General features: G+C 36.4%; 1 protein-coding gene across 3 annotated transcripts in view; it reads left to right on the top strand.

Moving 5' to 3' along the window:
• The window catches only part of LOC121296679 (arfaptin-1-like), a 54468-nt gene that overhangs the window by 16511 nt on the left and 12101 nt on the right, over positions 1 to 25856 (top strand). For all 3 annotated transcript variants that reach the window (XM_041222456.1, XM_041222462.1, XM_041222469.1), the window contains exons 2-5: positions 8039 to 8140; positions 19309 to 19417; positions 21345 to 21457; positions 22438 to 22659. In XM_041222456.1, coding sequence (XP_041078390.1) covers positions 8048 to 8140; positions 19309 to 19417; positions 21345 to 21457; positions 22438 to 22659 — 537 coding nt within the window. In that variant the 5' untranslated portion in view covers positions 8039 to 8047. The remainder of the gene's footprint in view (positions 1 to 8038; positions 8141 to 19308; positions 19418 to 21344; positions 21458 to 22437; positions 22660 to 25856) is intronic.

The following is a 25856-nucleotide window of genomic DNA, read 5'->3' as shown; positions in this document are numbered from 1 at the left end:
GTGTGTATTTTTTGTGTGTGTTTGTATTGCACTAACGAAGGCCAGTGGCAGCAGTGCGTCTGCATGAGCATGAATTCTCTTGTTCTACAGTTTCTATTAAAAGGATTTTAATAATAGATACAAGCTAGATAGCTGACATTTGGTGAGTGCTTGGCGTTTGATTATTTAATTTTAAACATTTATTTTAGCCTTTTGCACCCCATGAATACAGAACATTGCTGCACATGCTTTTTACAGCATGCTCCTATTTCTTTAATTAGTGTGTTATTATAAACATGATTTATTTGCTTAGCAAAGTGTAGGCGTTTTTACTTTGTATAATCGTGTTTCCTGCAGTTCGGTCACACAATTTAATTTTGTTAATTGTTTATAGTAAGATATAAATGTTAAAACAATTGTAATAAAAAAAAGTAATTAAATAAACATATTATTAAAATACTACACTTAAATAACAGAATTGCATATTACAAATGCTAAAAAGACATTCATTGTCACACTTACTGTTGGAGGTCTGGTTTTAAATTACCCAACCCGGTCAATAAAGCCTGTGGTGTCATAAAAGATGATTGAGTCAGGTAACAGAATCTCTATTTGCTGATGAACTAGGAGAGGTATGCAGTATAATTGTTATTGATTCAGCTCTTAAGCTTTTTTTTATTTTTATTTTTTATTAACTTTCCCACTTCGTAAGTCTGTCGACGTACACTATCAAATCTCAGTCGGCCTAGTTTACAAAGAATGCCCGAGACAGCACTCTTAAAACGAGGAAGCACCTGTTTTCTCACATCTTAATCTTAGTAATATATAAAGAAGAAAGTTTGTCTGTCTCTCTGTTCCTTTACGCATTCGGACCTCGCAGGAGCCAGTGCAGCCAAACTTTACACAGCCACCTCTTTCATCCAGGGGAAGGTCAAGGGCTATGTTCGGATCCAAAATTTTGAACCCCCGGGGTACTTTATTTAGTAACCCCATTGCTGGATCACTACAGTAGCCATGCATCTCAAATTAAAGAAACCCACAAAACCAAAAAATAAATAAAAAGAACAAAAATTTAAAAAAATGTAAAAATGGCAAAAACCAAAAAAAAAAAAAACATTGTTAAAAAAGGGAAAGGGGTCAGAGCGCATTGTGCGACACCCAAGATCGGTAACTTTTAGGAAACCATAACGCTACTGTTCCCCAATTTGTCATGCTTGAAATGTTGAATTTCCCTGGGCAACGGCGGGTACTTCAGCTAGTATCGAATAAAAAAAAAAAAAAAAAAAAAAAAGGTTGTAGAAACAACAAACAAAGAAAAGGAGAAAAAATGTTAAGTACACCGTGACCTCTTATTCTATTTGCCTTGTCTTCTGCAAGACAACTTCAACTCCCCAGGAGCTCCATGCTGAGTCTGCATGCTTCTACTAGTCAGTGCAACAGTATCATCAGTGAAGGCCTGATCTGAAATTGTCCTTGTGAGATATCATGTGCTGTATCTGGTAATGAGTGATTGGCTTGTTTAACATATTGTACTCTCTAAGAGGCATGCGATAAGTCTAAAGGTACACAAAGGTTAAAAGTTCCCAGAACAGAATTATGTCATGAAAAGCCTTTATATATGGTACATCAGTCATGTTTTAATAAAATGACATACAAATCAGCAAAATTTGGAGGGACAACTTTTTCCTGAACACACTGAAAATACTATCCATCTGCTAATTCAGCAATGTGCATAGTTTTGTTTTCCGTTATTTAAAATCTAAATATGCGATTTAAAGGGAATTTGTTTGTTATTTGATAAGTGTAGTTCTTTAGCTAGCCACTAGATGGCAGCCTATATAAAGAAAAGAGAAAAGTATCAAAGTTGTGAAATTAAGTGGGTTGATTTATTGCACAAAACAAACATTAAAAGGAAAAAGTGGTAGAATCTAAGTAATTGTTTTGCTAAGATAAGTTGTGAGAACTGTGCCTTTTCCCATCCTAAGTCTTTGGCCTTTGTAATGTTTTAAATACAAATGTAATGTACAGTTTGCAATTTGTAGTACAGTCTAGGGTATTTCTTCTAGAATAACAAAAGGTGGTATATATTTAGTAATACTAAAATAAAAATGTATTCAAGACATTGATAAAGACTTCCAGTCAAATAGTCTGTCATTATATATATTTTTTATTTTTAGTACTAATAGTACAGTACTACACTTTTGGTTACACCATCTTCTGTATTGGGACATTTGTAGTGAGAATATTGATACAGGGAGTTCTAAGTCATTGTTATTTTACAATTAAACTGATACTTTATGTATAATTATCTTTATGGACTGAAGCTCAGCATGGACATTAATGGTGATTGTGCCCTGTGTACAAATTAGTCTACCCCTGCTGCATCAGAATTGTAGAATGCCATTTATTTTTAGTCTATTTTTGTCTGACAACATGTATTTTTTGGGGTACTTTTTTTTTATAAAACATAATTCGTCTTTGTCCTTGTTCCTTTTTTGCCTTCTGCCATGTTTTATCTTGTATGCAATTTCTAACCACAAGAGGGTGCGACTGGATGCTTAATATTTCAATAATAATAATAATAATAATGATAATAATGTGCTTCGTAGTCTTAACCATTTCTTTTTTAAATCATATAATGTTTTTAATGCAGGGGTTGCACAAAGCAGTGGAAACACATTCCATACTGTTGTCTGTAGGCTTCTTTTGGTGAAATTTCTTGAGGCAATTTGTTTTGAGATTGTACCACTTTTATACTGCATTTTAGAAAATCTATTAATTTCCTTTTCATGTTTTTTTTTTTTTTCAGCAGGGACGGCCCCTAGTTCAATTTCAGCAACAAAGAGACGTCCAGTATAGCAGTGCTTTGACTTGTCTGCAAGGGTTTTCAATTGTTCTGAAGGAATGCATTACAATACTTTAGTGATTGCAGCCTCTGATTTCTTCAGAGAAGTGGTGGAAATCTGTAGCAGTCTGTTCCCCAGAACCGTCAATGGCATGAGAGCTTTTTTACAAAATGTCAGGGATTCCATTTGCATTAATAACTCCATCGGACCAGCCTTTTAAATGAAAGTGCATGCTACTTTCATATTGTTTGTTGGTATGTTTGTAATGCCTGTTGATCTTTCATTCATTTTTGTGATGTATCTATGAATAGGTATAGTAGATCAGAGTCATTTGATACTTGCTGGTAATCCTGCTCCCTCAATACATGCATGCAAAAACATTTTAGTTTTCAATTCATTTGAATTCCCTGCTGTGCGGTTGTCAATAGCTATCTCAGTGTGTGGCTCTTCTAAAAAATGATATACAAGATTTAGCATTTACAAGTTGACCTCTACAGTGGTAGGGAGCTCTGGGCAGGCTGGTATCACCAGAGCATTGACACAGATCAGTCTAAAGTCTTAGCATGAGAAGAATAAGAGTGTTGTGTGTGGGGTTTTTTTTTTTGTTTGTTTGTTTTTTTTTAAATTTGGAATCTCCAATTATTTTCTTATTTTCTCCCCAATTTGGTAAGCCCAATTATTGTTTATTTCAACCCGGCTCACCGCTACCACCCCCGCACTGTCTCGGGAGGGACGAAGACGTACACACGCATCCTCCGAAACGTGTGCCGTCAGCCATCTGCTTCTTTTCACTCTGGAGGCCCACCATGCAGCCATCTCACAGCTACAACGTCAGAGGACCACGCAGTTCTAGGCAATTTACAGGCAGGCCCGCAGGTGCCCAGCCAGATTACGGGTGCACGGTGAACTGAAGACACCCTGGCCGACCCTAGCCACTCGGGAGCTCCCAGAATAATAGTTTTTAAGAGAATGGTTTGCAGTGGTGAAACAGGCTTTTTTCTTTTGAAAAAATACATTGTAATTTGGTTTACAATTTGTTTGGCCTATTTAAAAAGACTAATACAGAAGACTAGTAGATCCAAGAGCTGTAGTTATGTATTTGTGTATCAGTGGTGTAGTCGAGTCAGAACACTGTTCTCTTACTTTTTTTCTATAGACAAATCTTGACTTAGAATCTTTACCGACTCATTATGAAAATGCTTCTATAGCACTGAAACGCTGTAATTTTGGTGCATGAGCACTGATGACGCAATCTCTTTTCCATGTGAAAATCAAAATAGTCTTTCTGCACCATGCCATTAAATAGGCACTCGGAACAAAAAAATCAGTGTCTGATTTCCTACTTGCCACTTCTAATGGTACACGAATTGGAGTCTCCGATAACCGGAGTATATTTTAAATATTTTTAGAGTCAAGTCACATACATCTCCTGATTCCCGCACAATTGACTAATTCAGTCAGTTGTCCTTGTGATGCAATGAAGAGAACATTAGGAACTTCTATTACAAACTACAGTACTAAAGTTTAATAAGGCTAACAATGTTTTTAGTAAAAATGCTGATGAAGACGACAGCAAAAGCGCATCCTACACCTGTGGAGATAAACATGGGTTTAAAGCTGCTTTGTATATCGGCTAGTGCAGAGGCGCATGTATTGGAATGAACGACTGCCCTTGCAACTGACTTAATATGACACTTTGTACCCTGGGGGCAACATTGTAAATTTGCAAGGAAAAGTGTATGTTAAGCTATGATTTGTTGGGAGAGGAATGAGGTGCCGGTGGGCTGGGATGTGTGTCCATGTTAACTTTTTTTCTTGTGTCTCTGACTTCTACCCCTTTCACACTGGTACTTCTTCCCGGGTCCGGACCCGGACTGGGTCACAATCCTGCTTAGCGTGAAACCACGTACCTGGGACATACCCGGGTTAACCCGGGTCCCAGCGACCCACCTCAGGATGTGGGTTGACATGCTTTGACCTGCGTTGAGTGAGACAAAATGCATGACGGCCGACGAAATAACAAGCAACCATGGCTGTGTGGAGGTTTCACTTCTGCAAGGAATGTTTTTGTTTATTCAGTTTAGCCATATTTTTGTTGCTTGAGACACACCATGAGCCAGATTGCAGCAGGGATGAAGAAACATTTGGTCTGATCAACAGCTGGATCGACAGTTCAATCCAGAGAAGCTTGGATGGAAGCGTTGGTAACAAGCTGCTTCTGGAGGATTGATAAGCATGTTGTTTACTTATGTCTGTCACCCAGGTCAACCCTACTTTATCAAAAGCAGTGTGAAACTGCGCAGCCAACCTGCATGACACTGGGTCCTGACCCTGGAACAGCATGACAGTGTGAAAGGGGCTTTAGCTTGGGAGGTTAATCAAGGGCAGCGGTGGCAGACATTTTTTTTGCAATGCCCCACCGAAAAGTAGCCAATTTTGTTTTTTTAAACCAGCTGAAAAACGCACTTACATTTGAGATATTACAAAAGCATAAATAAGAATTTAGAATAAAAAAAAACAAATGTTATAAACTATTTGTTTATCTTGTTTGCTTGTTTTTGTTTCTCACAATTTACAGTACCAGAACCAAATTGTCCAGATCTGTTAGCGGAGACAGTCTTTAAAAAAATATTTAAAAAGGATCGTGGTGGCTAAACTTCTGTGCTGGTGATGACCTCATAAACGAAAGGCATAATAAAAAAAATAAAAAAACACGATAAATAACCAAACCTCCAAAGGCAATATTTACCTGCTAAATGCTTCCAAAACAAGCCAAATTTGGCTGGAGGAGTAGTCTGTAAACGCATGCATTACATATTAAAAGTTACCTCAAGCTCAATTAACAAATAAAACGTGAATCTGTATAATTTATGTTTTTTTGGCTTTCGGGTGCTTTCAGGTTTAGGACTACACCACTGCTGCACTCATTACCAGTGAGTTATTACTGTTAATGGGCACAGCAGGAATATGGAATTATCAGGAGTTACCTTATGCATGTTTATGCAAAATGTGCTGCTGATTTAATGTGCAGAGGTGGAGTGTATTTGAATAGTAATGCCTGAGGCATGGTTACGAAATCTTTTTCCATTCACTTGAGCATCTCAAATCAAACTGTTATACTGTACTTATTTTAGAAAAGCATTTCATTTGTTTGCAGCATTCCCAGATTGAATGCACTGTAGCCTGTTGAGCAAGAATCTTTAAATGTAATGAAGTGTTTATTTTATTTATTTATTTATTTATAACATTCCCTTACTATTGTATGATTTGGCAGGCGTTCTGGGTGGTCTGCTGCTCTGATAATTGAATTATAAGTGGCTGGATTGTAGTCCTGAGATTATGTGACCTTTCAACTCCGGCAACCTTACTTACTCTCTCTCTATGTAGGCTACTCTGTTTATTTTTTTTAAATAAACAGTAATTCCACTGGATATTCAAGAAAACATCTTCTTAGGCAGCAATCGTATTTTTTCAACTTTTCCATTTTGTCTTCATTGCGTCAGTGATTAAGTGAGGCAAACAATTTTTTTTTTCTGCTTTTGTGGTGAAACTATTGAAATTGACTTGCAACACAGTCGGTAGAGTTTTTTTGCAAGTATTAATCATTAATCTGCTCCACCTCTTTCACAAATATCAGCAGGTGGAGTTTACTGTCCTTTGACTGCTATTTCAGATAGAATAATCATTAAACAAGTAATGCAGTAGCTACTAGCCTAGATACTGAGAAGGAGTATTTAGCACTTCTAACCTTTAACAATTACAAGGACTACAGATTTTATTAATATATATATATAGCATGATCCCCCTTCTTTGGCTTGTACTGTAATGCATTTATGGTTGTTGTTATTATAGTATTACAGTAGTTCGTCGTGTATCCGACTGCAGTGGGACCAGAGTAAGTGCAGATATGTAAAAAGTTGGATAAATTAATCCTGTTTTAAATACCATTTCACACAGTTGTAACAATTACTATATTCACACAATTGTTGTTTTGAGATTCAGCTTTTATTAGGGAGCTCCCCTAAATCCCTTGTTTAGAAAGATGCAGTATATTAATGCTTGAGACGTGACACTATCAGCAATAGTTGCTCACGGAGTACATACAACACAGTGTACAAACACTTTGGCAGGACCTACCATCTCTGAACTAATCTTTTCTGTTCAATAATAAACTAATGTTGCTCAAGAGCTTGATGATGGTGGATGTGTGTTGGGCAGATACAAGACGCATTAGTCTCTTAGTATTATAGTAGTAGTTGTAGTAGTATAAGCACTTTCTTTTTTACCCAGGTAAAATATGTGTACTTTGTTCTTTTTGATGTCGGCAAAGGGTTCAGACACCCATAGATATTTTTTTCAGAGGAGATGGCCCCAGGTTGAAGTTCAGCAAGAATTGAGGAAACTATTGTACTCTCACAGTACTCTCAACCAGTGTTTATAATAGGGAGCATCAGCAGTTTATTACTGTTGGTGTTCACAGCTCTGACAACTGTGTGTGTACAATTGTACCATGTTACGTTTTCTATCTGTGTATCTGTCTATTTTGTTATGCATAATGTTTTTTTCAAAGTTTTGACAGAGCAACTTTTTGAACACGATAGAGTTCATACAAACTGTTTTAAAATTTCTAATGATGAAACAAGAATGCTCATTTGAAATAAAGCATCAAGCTATGCCTTCCTTATTTTACAGTTTGAGAAGAGCATTGCTTACTTACAGTAAATTATGAGTCAGGTGTAGCAGTTAATACAATAAGTCTCAGAATATTTTGTGTTGTAGTACTAAAAAGAAACAGAAGTCAATTTAGGCAAATGTGGTTTGTGTGTGTGTGTGTGTGTGTGTGTGTGTGTGTGTGTGTGTGTGTATATATATATACAGTATAGAGATTTAAAGAAAGTTTCTATTGGAGTACAACATTAGAAATGTCTGTTTTTATTGAATTAGTATATGATTGAGTTTTAAAGTTTAGTAACTGTTTTCAGTCAGTTTCACCACGTCACTACAGTGAGGAACACCATGTTCTAATGTCAACCAGACGTAGGTGTTGGAGTTTGCATAAGAGATGCATCAGGTTTTCGGTTGTATTCACACTTAATCAATTCAAGGTGTTAATTCTTTTCACACAGAGAATAAAGCACTAACTGCATGACAGCCTATTACGTGTTTAGAACTGGCTTTGAGTTCAAACCATCATTTTCATTTTTTTTTTCTAGGAGACTAAAATGGCCCAGGAATCCCCAAGAAACACAGCCGCTGAAATCTCAGTGACCAGTAACAGAGATTCAGATGGCACACGTGAAGATGCTTTCCAGATGGTAATTCGTCATTTATACTGCTGTTAATTTTCTTGTGTGAATATAACTGGCAAGCAAGCTTAGCTTTCAGAAAAAAATAAAATAATGAAAATGATTAAGGGCATTACAAAACTCAATTTGATTATGTCATAATTAGATGCTAAATCAAATTAAATTGTAAGGAACAAATTCATGTTTTTATCTGTTTAAAGAAAGGTGTAGTTGTGTAGCCACTGTTATACTCCAGCACTTGGAAGCCCGTTCAATTCAGTAGAAAACAGCAACTGCAGTGATGCCTACTGATGAGTAACTGTATGTGAATCTTGAGACTCCAACAGACTGTCACCACTTATCCATTTCAATGTAACCTTTAGGAATTAATATCTGACACAGCAGGCATTACCTGCTAAATAATTTACACAGGACACCAGAAACTCTCCCAAGCCATGGCTACTCAACAACATGGTCTCTTTTTACGATCTAAACAGCCAGTGTCCTAAAACACCTCTTACAGCTCTTTCCTTACTTATGGTCCTCAAAATTAGTGCGAACTGGGGTCTATGAAACCAACCGTTAAACCTTAAGACCGTAAATGAGAGGCAGTTAGGTACAGTAGTGTGTGCGTTTGCTGTAGTTTCTAAAGCCCAGTTAGCTTACAGTAGAGGACATCTACTGTAAGTTAAGACACCCTGTTGGCAAAGGTGATTTGTGAGGTTTACTTATAAAAATGAATGTGTGAAATCCTAATTTGTTTGTGGATGTGGATTATATTCAGACAAGTTATTTGAGAACATTTATTTGATTGGATTTTCAGAAATTCTTGCAGTTTCTGTTGCACCCAAGTCACAGCTTTTTTTGAAAAAATAAATGTTTTTCAGCTCTCTGCTCATTTAACCTACTCAAGGGAGGACTAGAAACCACACTTATAAAATGCTGTGGAGTTTGAATGGTTATTCTGAGGTTGCTTGTTAGCAGTTCATCTTAGCATATGACAACCTGTTAATGAGGCCACTGTCATGTATTACAATGTCACACATGTGTTGTAGATGCTTGCAACACACACATATATATATATATATATATATATATATATATATATATATATATATATATATATATATATATATATATATATATATATATATATATATGTATTACTATCTTTGTGTTACCAGCACTGCTGTGGAAGGTTTTGCAGTAATATACCGTAGATGGATGTCGTACAGTAGGGCTCTTCGACCAAGTGGCCCGCCGACAGTCATAAAAAATGATACAAAATAATTAAAATAGATATATGGAAAAGAAAAAACAATAGCATTGTAAGTCAATTTGGGTCGATTGCAGCGTACCAGTGACTTAGTCTGCATCGAGTGGACTAAAGTGCGGTCTAGCAAATCCCGCAGATCTCTACAAAGTTAGTCCCAATTACATTATGTTTTAATCGTATTACTTTTTAATACACATTACACTGAAAAAAGACAAAAAGACACGTTATGTAATTTACAACACTAGTGGTTTTGATGAGGTGAAAGTTGGCTGTTTCAAAATGTCTGGTTAAAATTTGACAAAAAGCACCAGAGTGAAATACGTCCTTCAGAAGTAGTGGTTCGTGAAGTGATGTTTTTGTAGCTTAATGACTGCAAATTGCTTTTTAAAGCTCAACTGTTCCTGTACCCTTCCATATCATGGGGGCTCTATTGTTTCCTGTACCAGTACCACTAACAGGCTTTTATTCTATTGCCTTTTATTTTGTTTTTTTTGGACTCTCTTACATTGGAGAAAAGCAATTTGCACTATACTGTGAAAGCTGGAGCCTTGTTAATTCATTTTCTAAACCATGTTTTCAAGACAAAACACTTTTGAGAGAAATCGGTTTGTTAAATCCCAGGCATTGGTGGTCAGGTTTGTACTGTAATTGGAAAATCTATTTAGAGCATGTTTGAACCGCACTGACGATTCGCAGTGTCAATTGTGATTGCGTTTTTTGTTTTTAAATATTTCTCTACATTCTGTTAAGTGGTTATATCTTTAAAGATGTCTATTGTGTGAAAATGGCTTAGTGCGATTTGTACAGCCCTGTAGTTTTCTAGCGAACCCCTTGTCCAGTTGTGATCGAACTTGCTAACAACATTCTTTAGCACAAACTTGGAGAGTATTAGAATCTGGGGGCTAAATCTGTATTTCCAGTCACAGACAAATGTATTGGCACGCTAAACTTAATATAAAATAATTCATGTTAAAAACAAGCATTTCATGAACAGTAGCCACTAATTACTATGACAAAGACCAAAATACATTTCTTTATATATTTGTTCAGTTTGGGGTATCAACAAATATGAAGGCGTATAAACATTTTCAGATCAGTCTAAAAGGTGCTCACATTTTAGGAATTCCAAGCTTTCCTGGAAACAAGCAAACATCCAAACACAGAAACTTCCAAACATTAATTCAAGAAAACATAAACAGTGCAGTATGCAAGCTCGCTTGTTCTGCTGCCTTTTGACTGTACATGCGACAACATGCAACACTGTGTGCTGTTTTTTTTTCAAGGATAACAATATTATGCAGGTCTTATTTTAATTATAGATCTGCACTACAGAGGGACTTTCTGAAAAGGTTTTGCAATCCATAAAGTGAAGAGCGCATACATGCATTATTTCTGATGGTTGAGAGGCTTTGATGTTTTTCACTAGTTGCATCTTTGTTTGTTTAACCATTTAAGCTTCAAAGGTCTTTGCTTGTTAAGGATCATGACTAGATTCGTAACTGGTGATTCTGTTCATTATTGTATTGCATTGCCTAAGAAATGGCAGGACTTTGATTTTCTTTGAACACGGGATTAGGAAGAAACATTGGCTATAATACTGTAGGATTGAATGCCATGTCAGATTACATTCTGATTCACAGTTTAATTACTATAAAACTTGAGGTTGAACTTCAATTAGCTGTACTCTCATTAGTAACTTTATTTTGTAGAGTAGTTTAAGGTTTCAGGTAGTAACCCTTATGCGGTCTGTGAATTTTACAGGGAAGCTTGTCGTGCGTCACAGTAGGTGAGCTGCTTTTATGACAGAATTTTTTTTTTTTTTACAGAAATGTCTTCAAAAAAAGTAGCTGTTAAAATATAAATGAAAATAACAAGCAAAGAAAACAAAACTGATCATAGCATATCATAAAAATAACTCTAGTTTTCTGACCCTTTTTGAGTTTTTTTGTTTTTTCAATGCAGAGCTTTCAGTATCATTTTTTTTTTTTTTTTTTTAATGAGGGAAAGTTGATGGAAAGGAAAGCAAGCATCATTAAAGTGCACATTTGAAATCCCCTAATGCCAATTAAAGAAGCATTTAAAACTGATAAATACAGTGCTTCATGGTGTCTATTGAAAAATGTAAAAATGATCTAGGGGTGTTGTAGCAGTGTAATATGTCATGTTCTCCTCAGACATGAAGCCGATTTTAATTGGGTAAAAAAAATTATGGATTCATAATGCACTTGAGTACAATGTTAGCATTGTAATATTTGCTTTGTTTTCCATACACCTTGTCACGAGAGCTCACTGAATTGCCTTTGAGTTTTGATAAATGCTTTTATATAATTTTTTTTTAAGTGGTGGTAACATTGAGATCAGTAGAAAAGCAAACATTCTGAATAATTTATTCACATTAATCTTGGGACCATGTACTGTATGAAAGGCTGGGTGTTCTCCTGTGTGGCAAGTGACGTTATTCTGCCATTGACCAGGGAGGTGCAGCGTGTAAGGCAATGAGATAATCTTAAAAAATAAATAGAATAATCTTTATTTTCATATAGCACCTTTCCTAGTGGATGACCATCACAAAGCTCTTTACAAGATATGAGACTAGGGTGTGTGAACTATGCATCAGCTGCAGAGCCACTTGGGTACAATGTTATCGTTGTAATATTTGCTCGAAAGACGGAGCAGAAGGAGGTTAAGTGACTTGCTCAGGGTCACACAATGAGTCAGTGGCTGAGCTGGGTTGTGAACCGGGTACCTGCTGGTTACAAGCCTGTTTCTTTAACCACTGGACCACACAGCCTCCTATAAGTGATGATTTGGTGTTCAGGTTATCTGTTTTCATTCCTTTAGCTGGCTACCCTCAGGTGATATTCCTATTAGTTTCCAAGACAAGCTTCTGACTGTTGTTAGCTTAAACCGTGTATTAATCTTACTAAAGACTAGGTACGTTAAACTGCAATAATCTGCTTTAGTAAAAATAATTAAAGAAATAATTAGACCAAGATGTCCTGGTTCCATGCAAGTCACAGGTGTGCATTCTGCTGCTGGAATGCACCGAATTGCACCATCTATTTAAAAGGTTCATGAATAAGGTATCAAAATGAAACTACTGGTATGCCTTTTGGCAAGACTAGTGTACTCTTCAGTGTATTAGGATAGGTTAATTGCCACAAAAATAATGTAACCCTGCTGAGAGAGCTTGAAAAACATTTAGTATTGAAAACAAAGATATAGGAGGAAAAGTGCAGTTGGGCTGAAAATCCCACTTGCAGAACTGTTAAAAACATTCCCATGATTTAAAACATGTTTTAAAGGAATTGTACTTAAAAAAAAAAAAAATGGTGATGCATTCTTATTAGTAAGTCCATATACCTTACTGTATCAATGAAGGGAATTGATTATACTCCGTTTTATAATATGAAAGTAGCTGTTTTCACAGATAATAGTGAATAGTAGTTCCTTGCGCCAAGTTATCAGCGAAGCGCGAGAACTGCCAGACTCTCTATACAGCAAGGATCGTTTATGTGTTTTCAGGGTATTGGCGCAGCAAAAGTAAATCGGCTAAAAGTACCATTTCACTTTTAATGTGTAGTTCCCAGCAGTCTTAGGTGAAATGTAGAAAAAAAGTCAATACCAGTCATACAGTAAGAGAAATAAGTCACCAAAGTAAGGTAAAAATGCCCCCCTCCTCCTTTTTCTCCCAACATATTTTTGTGCAGACTCCAGGCACTTTTATCCACGGATATGTATATTACAGGACGTCCACATTTAATGACAATTAACTGGTTTTGTCAACATGGAAATGTACTAGGGAATGCACTTATTGTGACATCTGTATAATTTGTATTAAATGATTGATTTATTTTTTCAAATGGAACATTTGCCTGGCATGCGTGGGATTTGAAACTGTAACAAGCGTCAGTTTGCAAGCATGTTGTGTTATATTGTCAGTGCTACACGATTAGTTGAGATTTTGAAAGATCTATTTTGAAAGATGAAGTCAGCCAGCTGAGAATTCTTGGGACATATTTTGAAGATTCGTCGTCTTCATCATCGTCATTCTGAAATTCTGACCTTGAGCTCTGAAAATTTGGGGTTTCCTGTCTGCGTAATGCTCATTGTGGTCCCTTTTGGCACAAGGAAGAACAGTTCCTCTTGATACTGGTTGATGAGAGTAACGCTATTTGTGGTCCCCAGTGTACAAAAAGGAACATACATTTTTCTGAGAATTAGCTGTGCTGAAGGATAGCCTATATATTTGGTAAAAGTAAAATATTGATAAATATTGATAATACATTGTCTGTTCAGTTTGTGTCGTGTGTCTTTTATGTTACATGTATTGTAATGGGAACAGATCATGGCGTTACTTAGCATGGGAAGGGGGAGCGAGTGAATGTGTGGGGAGAATGTGTGTTGCTGTTTTTGGGGGTTGCAGAGCATGGATGTGACTGGTTGATGAGCCGGACAGCAGCGGGAAACAACAGGAGGTTATATAATAAGGGGGTGCTTTAGTCTGGGGACTGGAGACAGTCCAGCGCTGAACTTGATTGAGAAACTGTGGGTACGACTGAGTGAGCTGTGACTGGAGAGAATATGCAGTGAAAGTGACAAGACTAAAACGTAAGGTTATTATTTTGGTGCCGTGAATTCCGGGCCCTGACAGGAATTCTCTGTATTTCAAACAAAAGAAACATTTTGAGAATTCAACAGTCTCCCTGAGTACTACTTCCTAAACATAAAAACGTTACAATATACTAAATGAATGGATCAAGCTTATTATGATAGTTTGCAAATTCAGATGAAAGCTTTCAATACAATTGGGATAATACATAAACAGTATTTACAAAATTGTGTTTGCCTCGTTACTTTTTAAAAACTAACTTTACTGCTATACTACTTGCAAATGTTCTGAAATGGAAGTACAGACTTTGTGGTGTGAAAGTAGGGCATCTGCATTGCAAGCTGCACTGGGTTCCCACACAGGGTTTATATTGCAAACTTAAAAAAACAAAAACAAAAAAAAAAAGTATTTTATTTGTGCAAAACACATTTTTAATGTGAAAATGTAGTTGACATGAGTGACACTATCATTGAACATACTTTTGCACACAACTTTAATATATATGTGTGTGTGTATATAACACAACCACCAGAAATCAAAACAACCAACAGATTTGAGTCACTTCAGAATTTTGATGAGCAGAACCAACAACAAGAGAATGAAAGGAACAACATCCAGGACCCTATTGACAGTGGTGACCAGACAGCAAAAAGAAGGGAGGTCATGATTGTTGGGGACTCCATATTGAGAAACACAGCAAGTTCAATTCGCAGTTTGGACCCCCTTACTACAACAGTGTGCTGCCTTCCGGGAGCCTCGGTCAAGCACATCACTGAAAACGTGGACAGGCTCCTAGAACGAACAGGAGACGACCCGGTAGTAGTCGTCCACATCGGTACAAACAACATTGGAAGAGACAGACCAAAATCCCTGCAAAACAAATTCAGAGAGCTAGGAAGGAAATTAAAAGAGAAAACCAAAACTGTGGTATTTTCTGGTATACTACCCGCACCTTGCAAAGGACCATATGGACAGCTGGAAATAATTAATCAAAACGCATGGCTGAAGACGTGGTGCACACGGGAAGGCTTCACCTATCTTGATCATTGGACCACATTCTACAACGAGGACTATCTGTATAGAAGGGATGAACTGCATTTAAATAACAAGGGAACTAGTCTACTCGGAGAAAAGATCCTCGAGCAGGTTCGGAAGCATTTAAACTAGAAAGGAAGGGGGGAGAAATCAACAAAAAAACAGAAGGGAGACCGCATCAAAACAAGAACAACAACTCAGGTAAGACAACCATTAAATGTATTTATCTAAATGCTAGAAGTATCAGAAACAAAATTCTAGAACTTGAAGCTACTGCACTAACAGGTAACTATGATGTGATAGGTGTTACAGAAACGTGGTTATCTGAGAGTGATGGGGACGAATATAATATTTGTGGGTATACACTGTATAGGAAAGACAGGCAGGACAGAAGAGGAGGAGGGGTAGCGCTATACATAAGAAACAGTCTTGAAGCCCAGGTGTTAAACCTGGACAAAGAAAATAAAACCGAATCAATATGGGTCAGAATAACAGACAAAAATTCAAAGGGCATAATAATAGGAGCATGCTATAGACCGCCAGATTCAGACGGTGAGCACAATAATCTGTTATACAATGACATTAGAAATGTGTGTAGCAAAGGAGAAGCCATACTAATGGGGGATTTCAACTTCCCCCAAATAAAATGGGAAAACCCGGTGGGTAGCGCGAAGGATGAAATAGAAATGGTGGAAATGACAAATGACTGCTTCCTAACACAATTTGTCAAGGCACCCACTAGAGGGGAGGCATGCCTTGATTTAGTCTTTTCAAATAACGAAGATAGAATAACTAAAACAGAGGTCAGAGAACCACTGGCAAACTCAGACCACAACATGGTCTCATTTGAAGTGTTTTTTAAATCCCCAAAAGTAAAGACTAAAGCTAAGGTTTACAATTTTAGAAAAGCAAACTATGAAGGTATGAAACAGAGACTAACAGAAGTAGATTGGAGTAAAATAGAGAAAACACCCACAGAAGAAGGATGGTTGTTCTTCAAAAATGTAGTACTAGAGGCGCAAAACAATTATATCCCTAAAGTAGACAAATCTAAATGTAAAACTAAATTGCCAAAATGGTTTAATAGATCAATTAAAAAAAATATTCAGCGAAAAAAGGCACTTTACAGAGCATTAAAAAAGGACCAAAAAGAAAGTACGCAGAAAGAGTACACAGAACTGCAAACGCAAGTCAAAAAGGAAGTTAGAAAGGCCAAGAGAGAAATAGAAATAAACATTGCTAAGGGAGCTAAAACCAATTCCAAAATTACAACAGCAAGAGAACATTCCAAGAGGAGATTAAATGTTTAAGAGATACAAATGGCAAAATCGTAGATGAAGAAAAAAAATAGCAAATATGTTAAATGATTACTTTTCACAAGTTTTTACAAAGGAAGATACTGACAACATGCCCCACATGTCATCCAGTTCCTATCCAGTTTTAAATAACTTTAGCATAACTGAGGCAGAAGTGTTAAAGGGACTAGGAGCTCTTAAAATAAACAAATCCCCTGGGCTGGATGAGATCCTCCCAGTAGTACTCAAAGAAATGAAAGAAGTAATTTACAAACCGCTAACCAAGATCATGCAGCAGTCTCTTGACACAGGGGTGGTACCGACAGACTGGAAAATTGCAAACGTAATACCGATCCACAAAAAGGGAAACAAAACTGAACCAGGTAACTACAGACCAGTAAGCCTGACTTCTATTATATGCAAACTTATGGAAACTATAATAAGATCCAAAATGGAAAATTACCTATATGGTAACAGGGTACTGGGAGACAGTCAACATGGTTTTAGGAAAGGGAGATCGTGCCTAACTAACTTGCTTGATTTTTTTGAGGATGCAACATTGATAATGGATAATTGCAAAGCATATGACATGGTTTATTTAGATTTCCAGAAAGCTTTTGACAAAGTCCCGCACAAAAGATTAATTCTCAAACTGAACGCAGTTGGGATTCAAGGAAACACATGTACATGGATTAGGGAGTGGTTAACATGTAGAAAACAGAAAGTACTGATTAGAGGAAAAACCTCAAAATGGAGTGTGGTAACCAGCGGTGTACCACAGGGATCAGTATTAGGTCCTCTGCTATTCCTAATCTACATTAATGATTTAGATTCTGGTATAGTAAGCAAACTTGTTAAATTTGCAGACGACACAAAAGCAGGAGGAGTGGCAAACACTGTTGCAGCAGCAAAGGTCATTCAAAATGATCTAGACAAGATTCAGAACTGGGCAGACACATGGCAAATGACATTTAATAGAGAAAAGTGTAAGGTACTGCACGCAGGAAATAAAAATGTACATTATAAATATCATATGGGAGATATTGAAATTGGAGAAGGAATCTATGAAAAAGACCTAGGAGTTTTTGTTGACTCAGAAATGTCTTCATCTAGACAATGTGGGGAAGCTATAAAAAAGGCTAACAAGATGCTCGGATACATTGTGAAAAGTGTTGAATTTAAATCAAGGGAAGTAATGTTAAAACTGTACAATGCACTAGTAAGACCTCATCTTGAATATTGTGTTCAGTTCTGGTCACCTCGCTATAAAAAAGATATTGCTGCTCTAGAAAGAGTGCAAAGAAGAGCGACCAGAATTATTCCGGGCTTAAAAGGCATGTCATATGCAGACAGGCTAAAAGAATTGAATCTGTTCAGTCTTGAACAAAGAAGACTACGTGGCGACCTAATTCAAGCATTCAAAATTCTAAAAGGTATTGACAGTGTCGACCCAAGGGACTTTTTCAGCCTGAAAAAAGAAACAAGGGCCAGGGGTCACAAATGGAGTTTAGAAAAAGGGGCATTCAGAACAGAAAATAGAAGACACTTTTTTACACAGAGAATTGTGAGGGTCTGGAATCAACTCCCCAGTAATGTTGTTGAAGCTGACACCCTGGGATCCTTCAAGAAGCTGCTTGATGAGATTTTGGGATCAATAAGCTACTAACAACCAAACGAGCAAGATGGGCCGAATGGCCTCCTCTCGTTTGTAAACTTTCTTATGTTCTTATGTTATATGTGTGTGTGTGTGTGTGTGTGTGTGTGTGTATATATATATATATATATATATATATATATATATATATATATATATATTTTTCACATTAACCGCGACTCTACACAGATTCACATCTAAACCCTTTCAACAGAGTAGGCTCATTTATCCAAACAGCAATAGAAGTTTGTCGTTAAAAAATTTTTCAATGTGAGTAAATGACATAAATAAGCTAAACTTTTCGATTATTATTATCATAATAATAATTATTATTAATTATTATTATTATTATTATTATTATTATTATTATTATTGGACTCTAAAAAAGAAACACCAAAACTATATATAGTAGCTGTTGCTACAGTTTGTATAGGAGGTGGAGACAAATCTGCCTCGCTAATATAACATCCTTGTTACAGTATCACCTATTTTTATCTAAGTTGCTGAAGGAGTTTTGGTAATAACTACCTTCATCATGGTATGCATACAGAGTTATTAAAGGCAGCATGTTATTTAATTATTCACGATTTATTATTTTTGCCTATATGTCTGTTATGTTTTTTTTGTATAATCTGATACATTTCTAGACCATTCTGTGGACTGTATCTTTATCCTGTAGAACTCAGAAAAGAAGTTGGATAGTGACATCATAAGCATTGTTTGATCATAGAAACAATGTCACGTTTCTGTTCTACATTTGCTTCTGGGGCCAACCAAAATGCCTAAATGTACTTTGTAAGTAAGCTGGGCTGAGTTGAGTGGGGGACGAAGGGGGGTGATGCTGGGACGAGAGAATAACCGTCGAGCCCTCTTGAGGTGTTGTGGGCTAGTCGACGAAACACTGAGGATGGAAGGTGCCCACTTGAAGCACCCAGAGATGTACCCTACTTAGCTCAATCCAGACGGTTGTCATGCTGATGCGCTGGGGAGGCCGCACTGTGGTTGATCCCCGGAGCTAGCATCACAGCCATTGTGTGTGCTGATGCGCCAGGGAGGCAAATAAGCTGATCCCTGGAGCCAGCATTACACTTCAGTCATTAACGCCAGACAGAAGGATAGCTACATCATTATATGGAAGGAAATGCAAATGGATGGAGACACATATGGATCACATTAGTTTACTGTAAAGCTACGTCTTAGTTGGTGCTTATCTTGGCGAGAGCCGTGTTCAAATCACCATGAAGTTTTAACATCTACTCTCGTGTAATGGAAATCTTAATTTGGGAACTGAGGATGAATATTCCTTCCTTTTCTCATATTTCACAGGACCTGAAACATGGCATGTCTGGTGGAGTGAATTTGTCAGAAAACCACATCTCTTCAAGTAACTATGGGGCCACAGCAGAGGGAATCATTGAAGCAGGGCCAAAAAAAGGTATAAACATAGTCTGACTTCTGGACTTGCTCCTAACAAGGTGTTTTGTTTATTTTGAAACAGGAGAAAGTTGCATCTTAAAAATAAATACATACTTAAATGCTTGTGTTTGCAGCAACACTTACCAGGAGAATTTGTTGTCGAGTTACACTGTTGTGGTGCCATCCTTATTTCTTTAACCAAGTATTTTAATTGTCAGGTTTGGTGAATATGCTATAAACTTTTTTCATAAAAGGGCACATCATAAAAGCCAGTTCTATAAAACCTACCATTGTCCTAGCATTGACATAGGCAGCTGTTATCCTCAGATCTCTTATTGCTTGTTAAAACAATCCAATCAGGAGGTGAAATTTGAATTTAAAAAGCATAAATATAATTGTGGTAATGGATAACTATTAGTTTCCACGTATTCCACTGCCTCTCATCAAAAATAAAACCCTCACAGGGATGTATTATCACTAATTCCCTGGATATTTACTGCCAGGTTTCGAAACAAACACTGATGGGACTTTACTGCTATTAACAAATCTCAATAAAATTACAGAACCAGGAATAAATCACAAACATTCAGTAACAATCAGAATGAATGTCTAAAATCTGCTTTTGTAAAACATAAATTGAATTGAAATGAGTCCTTTTTGCATCTTTGAAACTTGCCATAACTACATCAAAGAGTTCTACAATAAAAACAGCTGTGTTTTTTGTTATTCGTTCCAGTAATTGAGCTGCACATGTCTTAAAACACAAGTAGGGGAAGCCATGCAGACCTAAGCCTTTGGGAAATCATTTTCATTAGAAGATTGAGCAATACCTCCCTGTCATATCTACCCTTTTCAGCATCTTCAAGTTTCCCATTAGTGCTGTGATTAACAGATTGGCCAGACCAGACAACGGTTTTCTTAGTCCAAAAGGTACTCAATGTACTGATGTGGATTATAATTACCTTTCTGTCAAATGGTGGTGCACTAACAACTTCATGTGGCTTTTTTTTCCTGGGAATCTGTCATTCTTAATCTAAATTGAAACATAATCTAAACTCTTCAGATTGAAGGAAACACTGCTTCAACATGACTATTGCCTTTCAATCGCCTCTTCAGGGTACTGTCTGCTCTATCAAGAAACTTCACTTTTTTTTTTTAAAGAATGTGGTCAGAGATCTGTGCTTTTTATGACAGTTGAAATGTTAATATTCTATCTGCAAAATAAACTAATAATAACTGTGCAGGACAGTGGTGGTGTGATTTATTTTTGTGTGGAGGTCATGCACTAGCTGACGGTACTGTAGATTTATTTTGGGACAGAATCTACTCCTGAGAATACTATAAGAGCAGTGTTCTGCTAATGCCTTTTGTTTCTTGAACTTGCTTTGCCTTGAGCACCTTTGCGTTGTATTAAGGTGTTGCACAGGTTTTCCTCATCCCTCCATTTTAAGTCTTACTCGCTTTACTGATGATTTGCTGGTGCTTATACACAACAGCAACAACTGTGCCAATCAAATATCTTCTTTCAACTTAGAAACTCAGGTCTTATCTTTCCTAGATTTCCATCGTACAGAAAAAACAATGTTTTTCATAATGAGCCAAGTGTGTTATGACTTTTGTATATTACTAGATACCGTGGACTCAGAACTGGATATACTTGATGCTTTGGGTGTAAAACATCTTTATGGTATGGGGTAAAGTAGTAAGGCTGTACAGTTTTACAAGCACTGCATATATTGTGTGAAGTTTGTGTTCTACTGATTTCTAGGAAATGTCTGTGTTTGATCTACCATGCACAGGTAAGGGGGTGCTTAACCTTTTTCTGCAGGTCTGTCCCGCATTTCTGTTAATGCATTCTCAGTTCAAACATGTATAATTCAAAGGGAAAACCCATTGAACAGGAGACATCTGCAGTTTTATTAAAGGTGCCTTTTTTGTCATTCCAGACATGATGAAAGTTGAACCTGTAAGTGGGCCAGTAGTTCTTTCAGATGACCTTAAGAATCCTGCAATGGAGAAGCTAGAGCTTGTGAGAAAATGGAGCATCAACACATACAAAGTAGGTGAAAACTGTCCTGTGAAAATGCAATCAAATCTCAACACCCAGCCTGGTCTGCTTTACAGACAGTATAAATTACAGAAGATGGCTTGGATTGCTTTACCAGACGGTAATACAGTTGAAGTGAAACAAGGCTGCTGGTTTTAAACGTCATCTTTATATATATGAAGTTGGGTTTATTTGTTTATCTATGTCTTCTTCCCCTCCTAAATCACCACAAACAACCTTGACTACCTCTGTGCCTGTTGAGAGAGACAGGACTGGCACAGCTGTACAGTATTTTCCTCTACAGCCTTTCACCATTTCAAAAATGTGTAGAATTCATGCCATACTTTTTCATTGAATATGTTAATCTTGTTATGGGAATTTGAATGTTACTGTACATGTTTTGATTTTATGTTCACTGTTGGACTGGAAATATAAAGTTCTTAAGACAATTGCAGCCTTGAAATAAACAGTTTGTCTGAAAATTAGAAGTTATTAGAATTCTTCATTTATGTTTTTATAGTGTTCTTTTCTCATATAAATATGATTTTTACATAAATCACTGGACAGTGGCGGATGGCTTGCAAAGTATTCATCCCTGCTAAAATCAATATAGGCTAACAGGACAAAAGTATGTGTTTAGTGTTTGAAACTAGCTGCCTGCATTGACTTTGAGGCAATGTATTTAGATTTGTTTAAAATATGTTGTGTGAACATTGGATTACAAAATCCCCACCTGGCATATTTTGATCAAACTAAAGACATTGCAACATTTGTATTAAAATACAAAAGGAGGATAACCCTTGTTGAGGAGTTGTGTCGGATTTCCATTTGGTTTGTGCCCCTGTCCATTTTTTCAGCAAGGTAGGAATAAGACACATGGAGGTCAACTCAGATATTCAGTAGGATAGCTAGGATTCCAACCCAGCTATAGTGCAGCTGTTTTGCTCTACTCACTTTAACCAATCTGTGTCCCCATTTTGAATATTTTACAGTGCACAAGACAGATCCTGTCAGAGAAGTTGGGGCGAGGTTCTAGAACTGTGGACTTGGAGCTGGAGGCACAGATAGAAATTCTGCGAGACAACAAGAGGAAGTACGAGTATGTGGTGAAACTGGCGCAGACACTGGGATCACAGCTGTACCAGATGGTGCAGACCCAGAGGCAGCTCGGAGATGCTTTTGCAGACCTCAGTTTAAAATCGCTCGAGCTCCACGTAAGTTCTTAAACGTTGTATAATTTGTAGTGTGTGTATAATTAATCGCCGTTAATCGCATTGCTGTATCTGAGCCTTTCGGCACACCGTACTTTAATCCCTGTCTGTGCAGTTATTGTTTAAATAGAAAGTTAGTCACTGAACCGCATAATGGAGATTTTGTTTATTTATTTATTGTAAAAACGTTCTGACAGCTCTCTGGGACAGAAAGACGCCTTCCTGTCTACTGTCAGAGTGAGTTCCAGTATCACAGTGTCACATGAGTACATCTAGTCTGCTGCGTGCTGAAAACACCTTCACTTCTCAGAATACACCAGTAGCTCTTCTGCTACAGACAACAACAATACAATAACACATTAAACCCACCACTTTCGACAGAAATTCAGGATGACTGCAAGCCCATGAATCAAGCTAAGTATGATAAGAGTAAGCCAGGGGTGTGCCCAGTCTCACCCAAATCTGTGCCTATGTGAATGTCAAGTTTAAGTAAATGTACATATGTATGTATTTATTTATTTATTTATTTATTATAAATTATTTAAGCTGAAATTTCAGTCTTTGTTCAACAAATCGACTGTAGGGAAAAAAATATCCAACACAAATTTTAAGTTTTAGATTATTGCCACTTGTATATCTTTCCAAATATGCACATTTTAAGAGTTTTGATCCCAATAACCACCTGTACACCGTGAACAGGATTAATACAGCTGTTCCGAGCCTCAATACTGTCACTAAAGAACATGCTGTCTCTCCTATGGTTTGAAAGAGACCTGTGCGATTCTTTGGAGTATGACTGTATATAATTGCAATATTCAACAGCAAGACCGATGCCTTATCCTGTAAGGTGGAGCGGAGACAAGAGGATTCTAACTAGGCAATGACAAGTCATTTACTAACTGCTATTTTATTTAATAATTGCTTAAAATGTGATATTACTGTGTTCTTGCTGGTTTGGCTTTTTAAAGTGCATTCACTGCTGATATGTGTACTTCAAACATTTTAAATGGATTTACAGTGGAAATATTTGATGTATTCAGGGTTTTAATTGATTGAAATAATTTTTGAAATGTAAACTATTTCCTGTGACGTCAGACCTTTGGTCATTGCCCGTCCAACTTAAATTGGGACCCACACACATTTTCAAGCCTAGATACGCCACTGGAGTGGGCTGCGTTTTTGCTTTTCTTTTTTTTTGTGTGCGTAGTACGTAAAGCCTACCAATCTTTCTTGTTACTTTATAGTTTTTGATATGATGACAATGTTTTTTTTTTATGTTCTCTTCACAATTAACAGTTCATTTCCTAGACGTGCTTACTGTAGCTAAATATTTATAATTTTATTAAAAGAATACTAATTTATTTCAGTCCACAATCACATTTAAAAATAAATATGTTGTTTATTGTGTTTTCTGATCTATGTGTGCTGCTGATCAAGCTTGAGCCGCATGTTTTATTGTGGTGTTCTGTTTGTAATTTCTAAATTATTGCCCCTAGTAAATCACTGTCTCAATGGGTAAATTTCCTGATTTTAAATAAATACATTTTAAATAATAATAATAATAATAATAATAATAATAATAGCATCAATAAAAATACAAATTTAAATGACATGGATGTAGTAATTGTATCAATTTAATATTTGATTTAAAACTGAGATTAACTAAGATTAATCTTTTTAATTGCAAGATTAATCACAATTTATTTTTAAATCACTTGATAGCCCTATATATTTATATATGAAAAAAAGGTAAACATTTTTGGCACAAATATCTTGGCACTGTACATATAATTAAGTAATATATGACTACCAGTGCAACAGGTCACCAACATTTCTGGAACACAATAGGTTTTATGGGCGTGATTCACAAATATTTATGGCTTTACAGTATTTTATTTAAATATAACTAAACATAAATAAATAACAGAAAGTTTTTAAGTTCATACCGCAAGTTTTTTCTATATTTTTGTAGTATGCTTTGTCTAGGCCATTCCAGAACCTTGATTTTATTCTTCTTTAACCATTCTGAAGTAGACTTTGAAGAAAATTTCAACTATTGTTTCTATTATCAAGAAGTACAAAACTCATGGTACAGTCACAATGCTCCCTCGGTCTGGAAGAAAGAAAGTTCTTTCACAAAGACCAAGAAGAAGAACTGTGAGGAAGGTTAATAATAATCTGAGATTGACTGCTAAAGATAAGCAAAGTGGAATGGCTACAAGTGGGACTGGGGTTTTCATTTCAACCATAGGCCGAGTATTGTATGGTAAAGGTCTCCAAAGTTTGCAAAATGACATTTGAATGATGGATATGGGTGATTCTACCATTATGGTACATTTTGCAACATGTGAAAAAGGAAAAACAAGAGTAAATATTTTTTCAAAATATTTTTTTTATTCAAAAAATAAACCTTCAAATATACAGAAACTGCTCTTTGCAGAGCTCAACAGCAAAACACCCAGAAGATTTATGCTAAAAATCCACATGTAAACAGTATTTTTGGACAACTCTGTTACTGACATGTAGCATACTGTTCAGCAAAGTGTGTCTACTATTAAATATCTAATTCATGGATATATGGCAGTTCACGTGTCCCTTATCTTAGTTTAAAAAAAGCTAGTTGTTAACAAGTAAAGAACTTATGTTTAAAATCTATTAAGACTGTTGATCTGCAGAAATGATTCCGAGGTATTGCAATTTTTATATGAAAGTCTTAATATAAGGTTAATTTCTATAATCTGAAGGGCATTGTATCATTCAGTTTGATTTTGTTTGTAATCAACTCAAGCTATCTTTTCTCTGAACTATATTGAATACATTTTAGACTAATAAATTCAAAGGTAACATAGCTGACGTGACAGTAACATAGTTGACCGTGGTAACAGAATTGACAGGACGGGGGTGGGGGGGAGGGGATCAGTGAAATCAAAATGTTTATTTCATAAATTGTCCCATTTTTAAAAACAACATTTTGTATCAAACATCTTTTAAAACATGAAAACAATTTAACTTTTAAATTCAGCAATTTAAGAACACATTTAAAACTTGTGAACATTGCAAACAAATGTCGTGACTAAGTGACTGAGACTTAGAAGTACTAGGATGCCACAAAAAATTGAATATGTGCCTCATATAGTGTATCACACATTATGTACTTAGTGTAAACTAAAGCTGCTAAACAAATATCCAGGAGTATTTGG

Source organism: Polyodon spathula, chromosome 2 (assembly GCF_017654505.1).
Source record: "Polyodon spathula isolate WHYD16114869_AA chromosome 2, ASM1765450v1, whole genome shotgun sequence".
Lineage (NCBI taxonomy): Eukaryota > Metazoa > Chordata > Actinopteri > Acipenseriformes > Polyodontidae > Polyodon > Polyodon spathula.
This window is presented reverse-complemented; position numbering and strand designations above follow the sequence as displayed.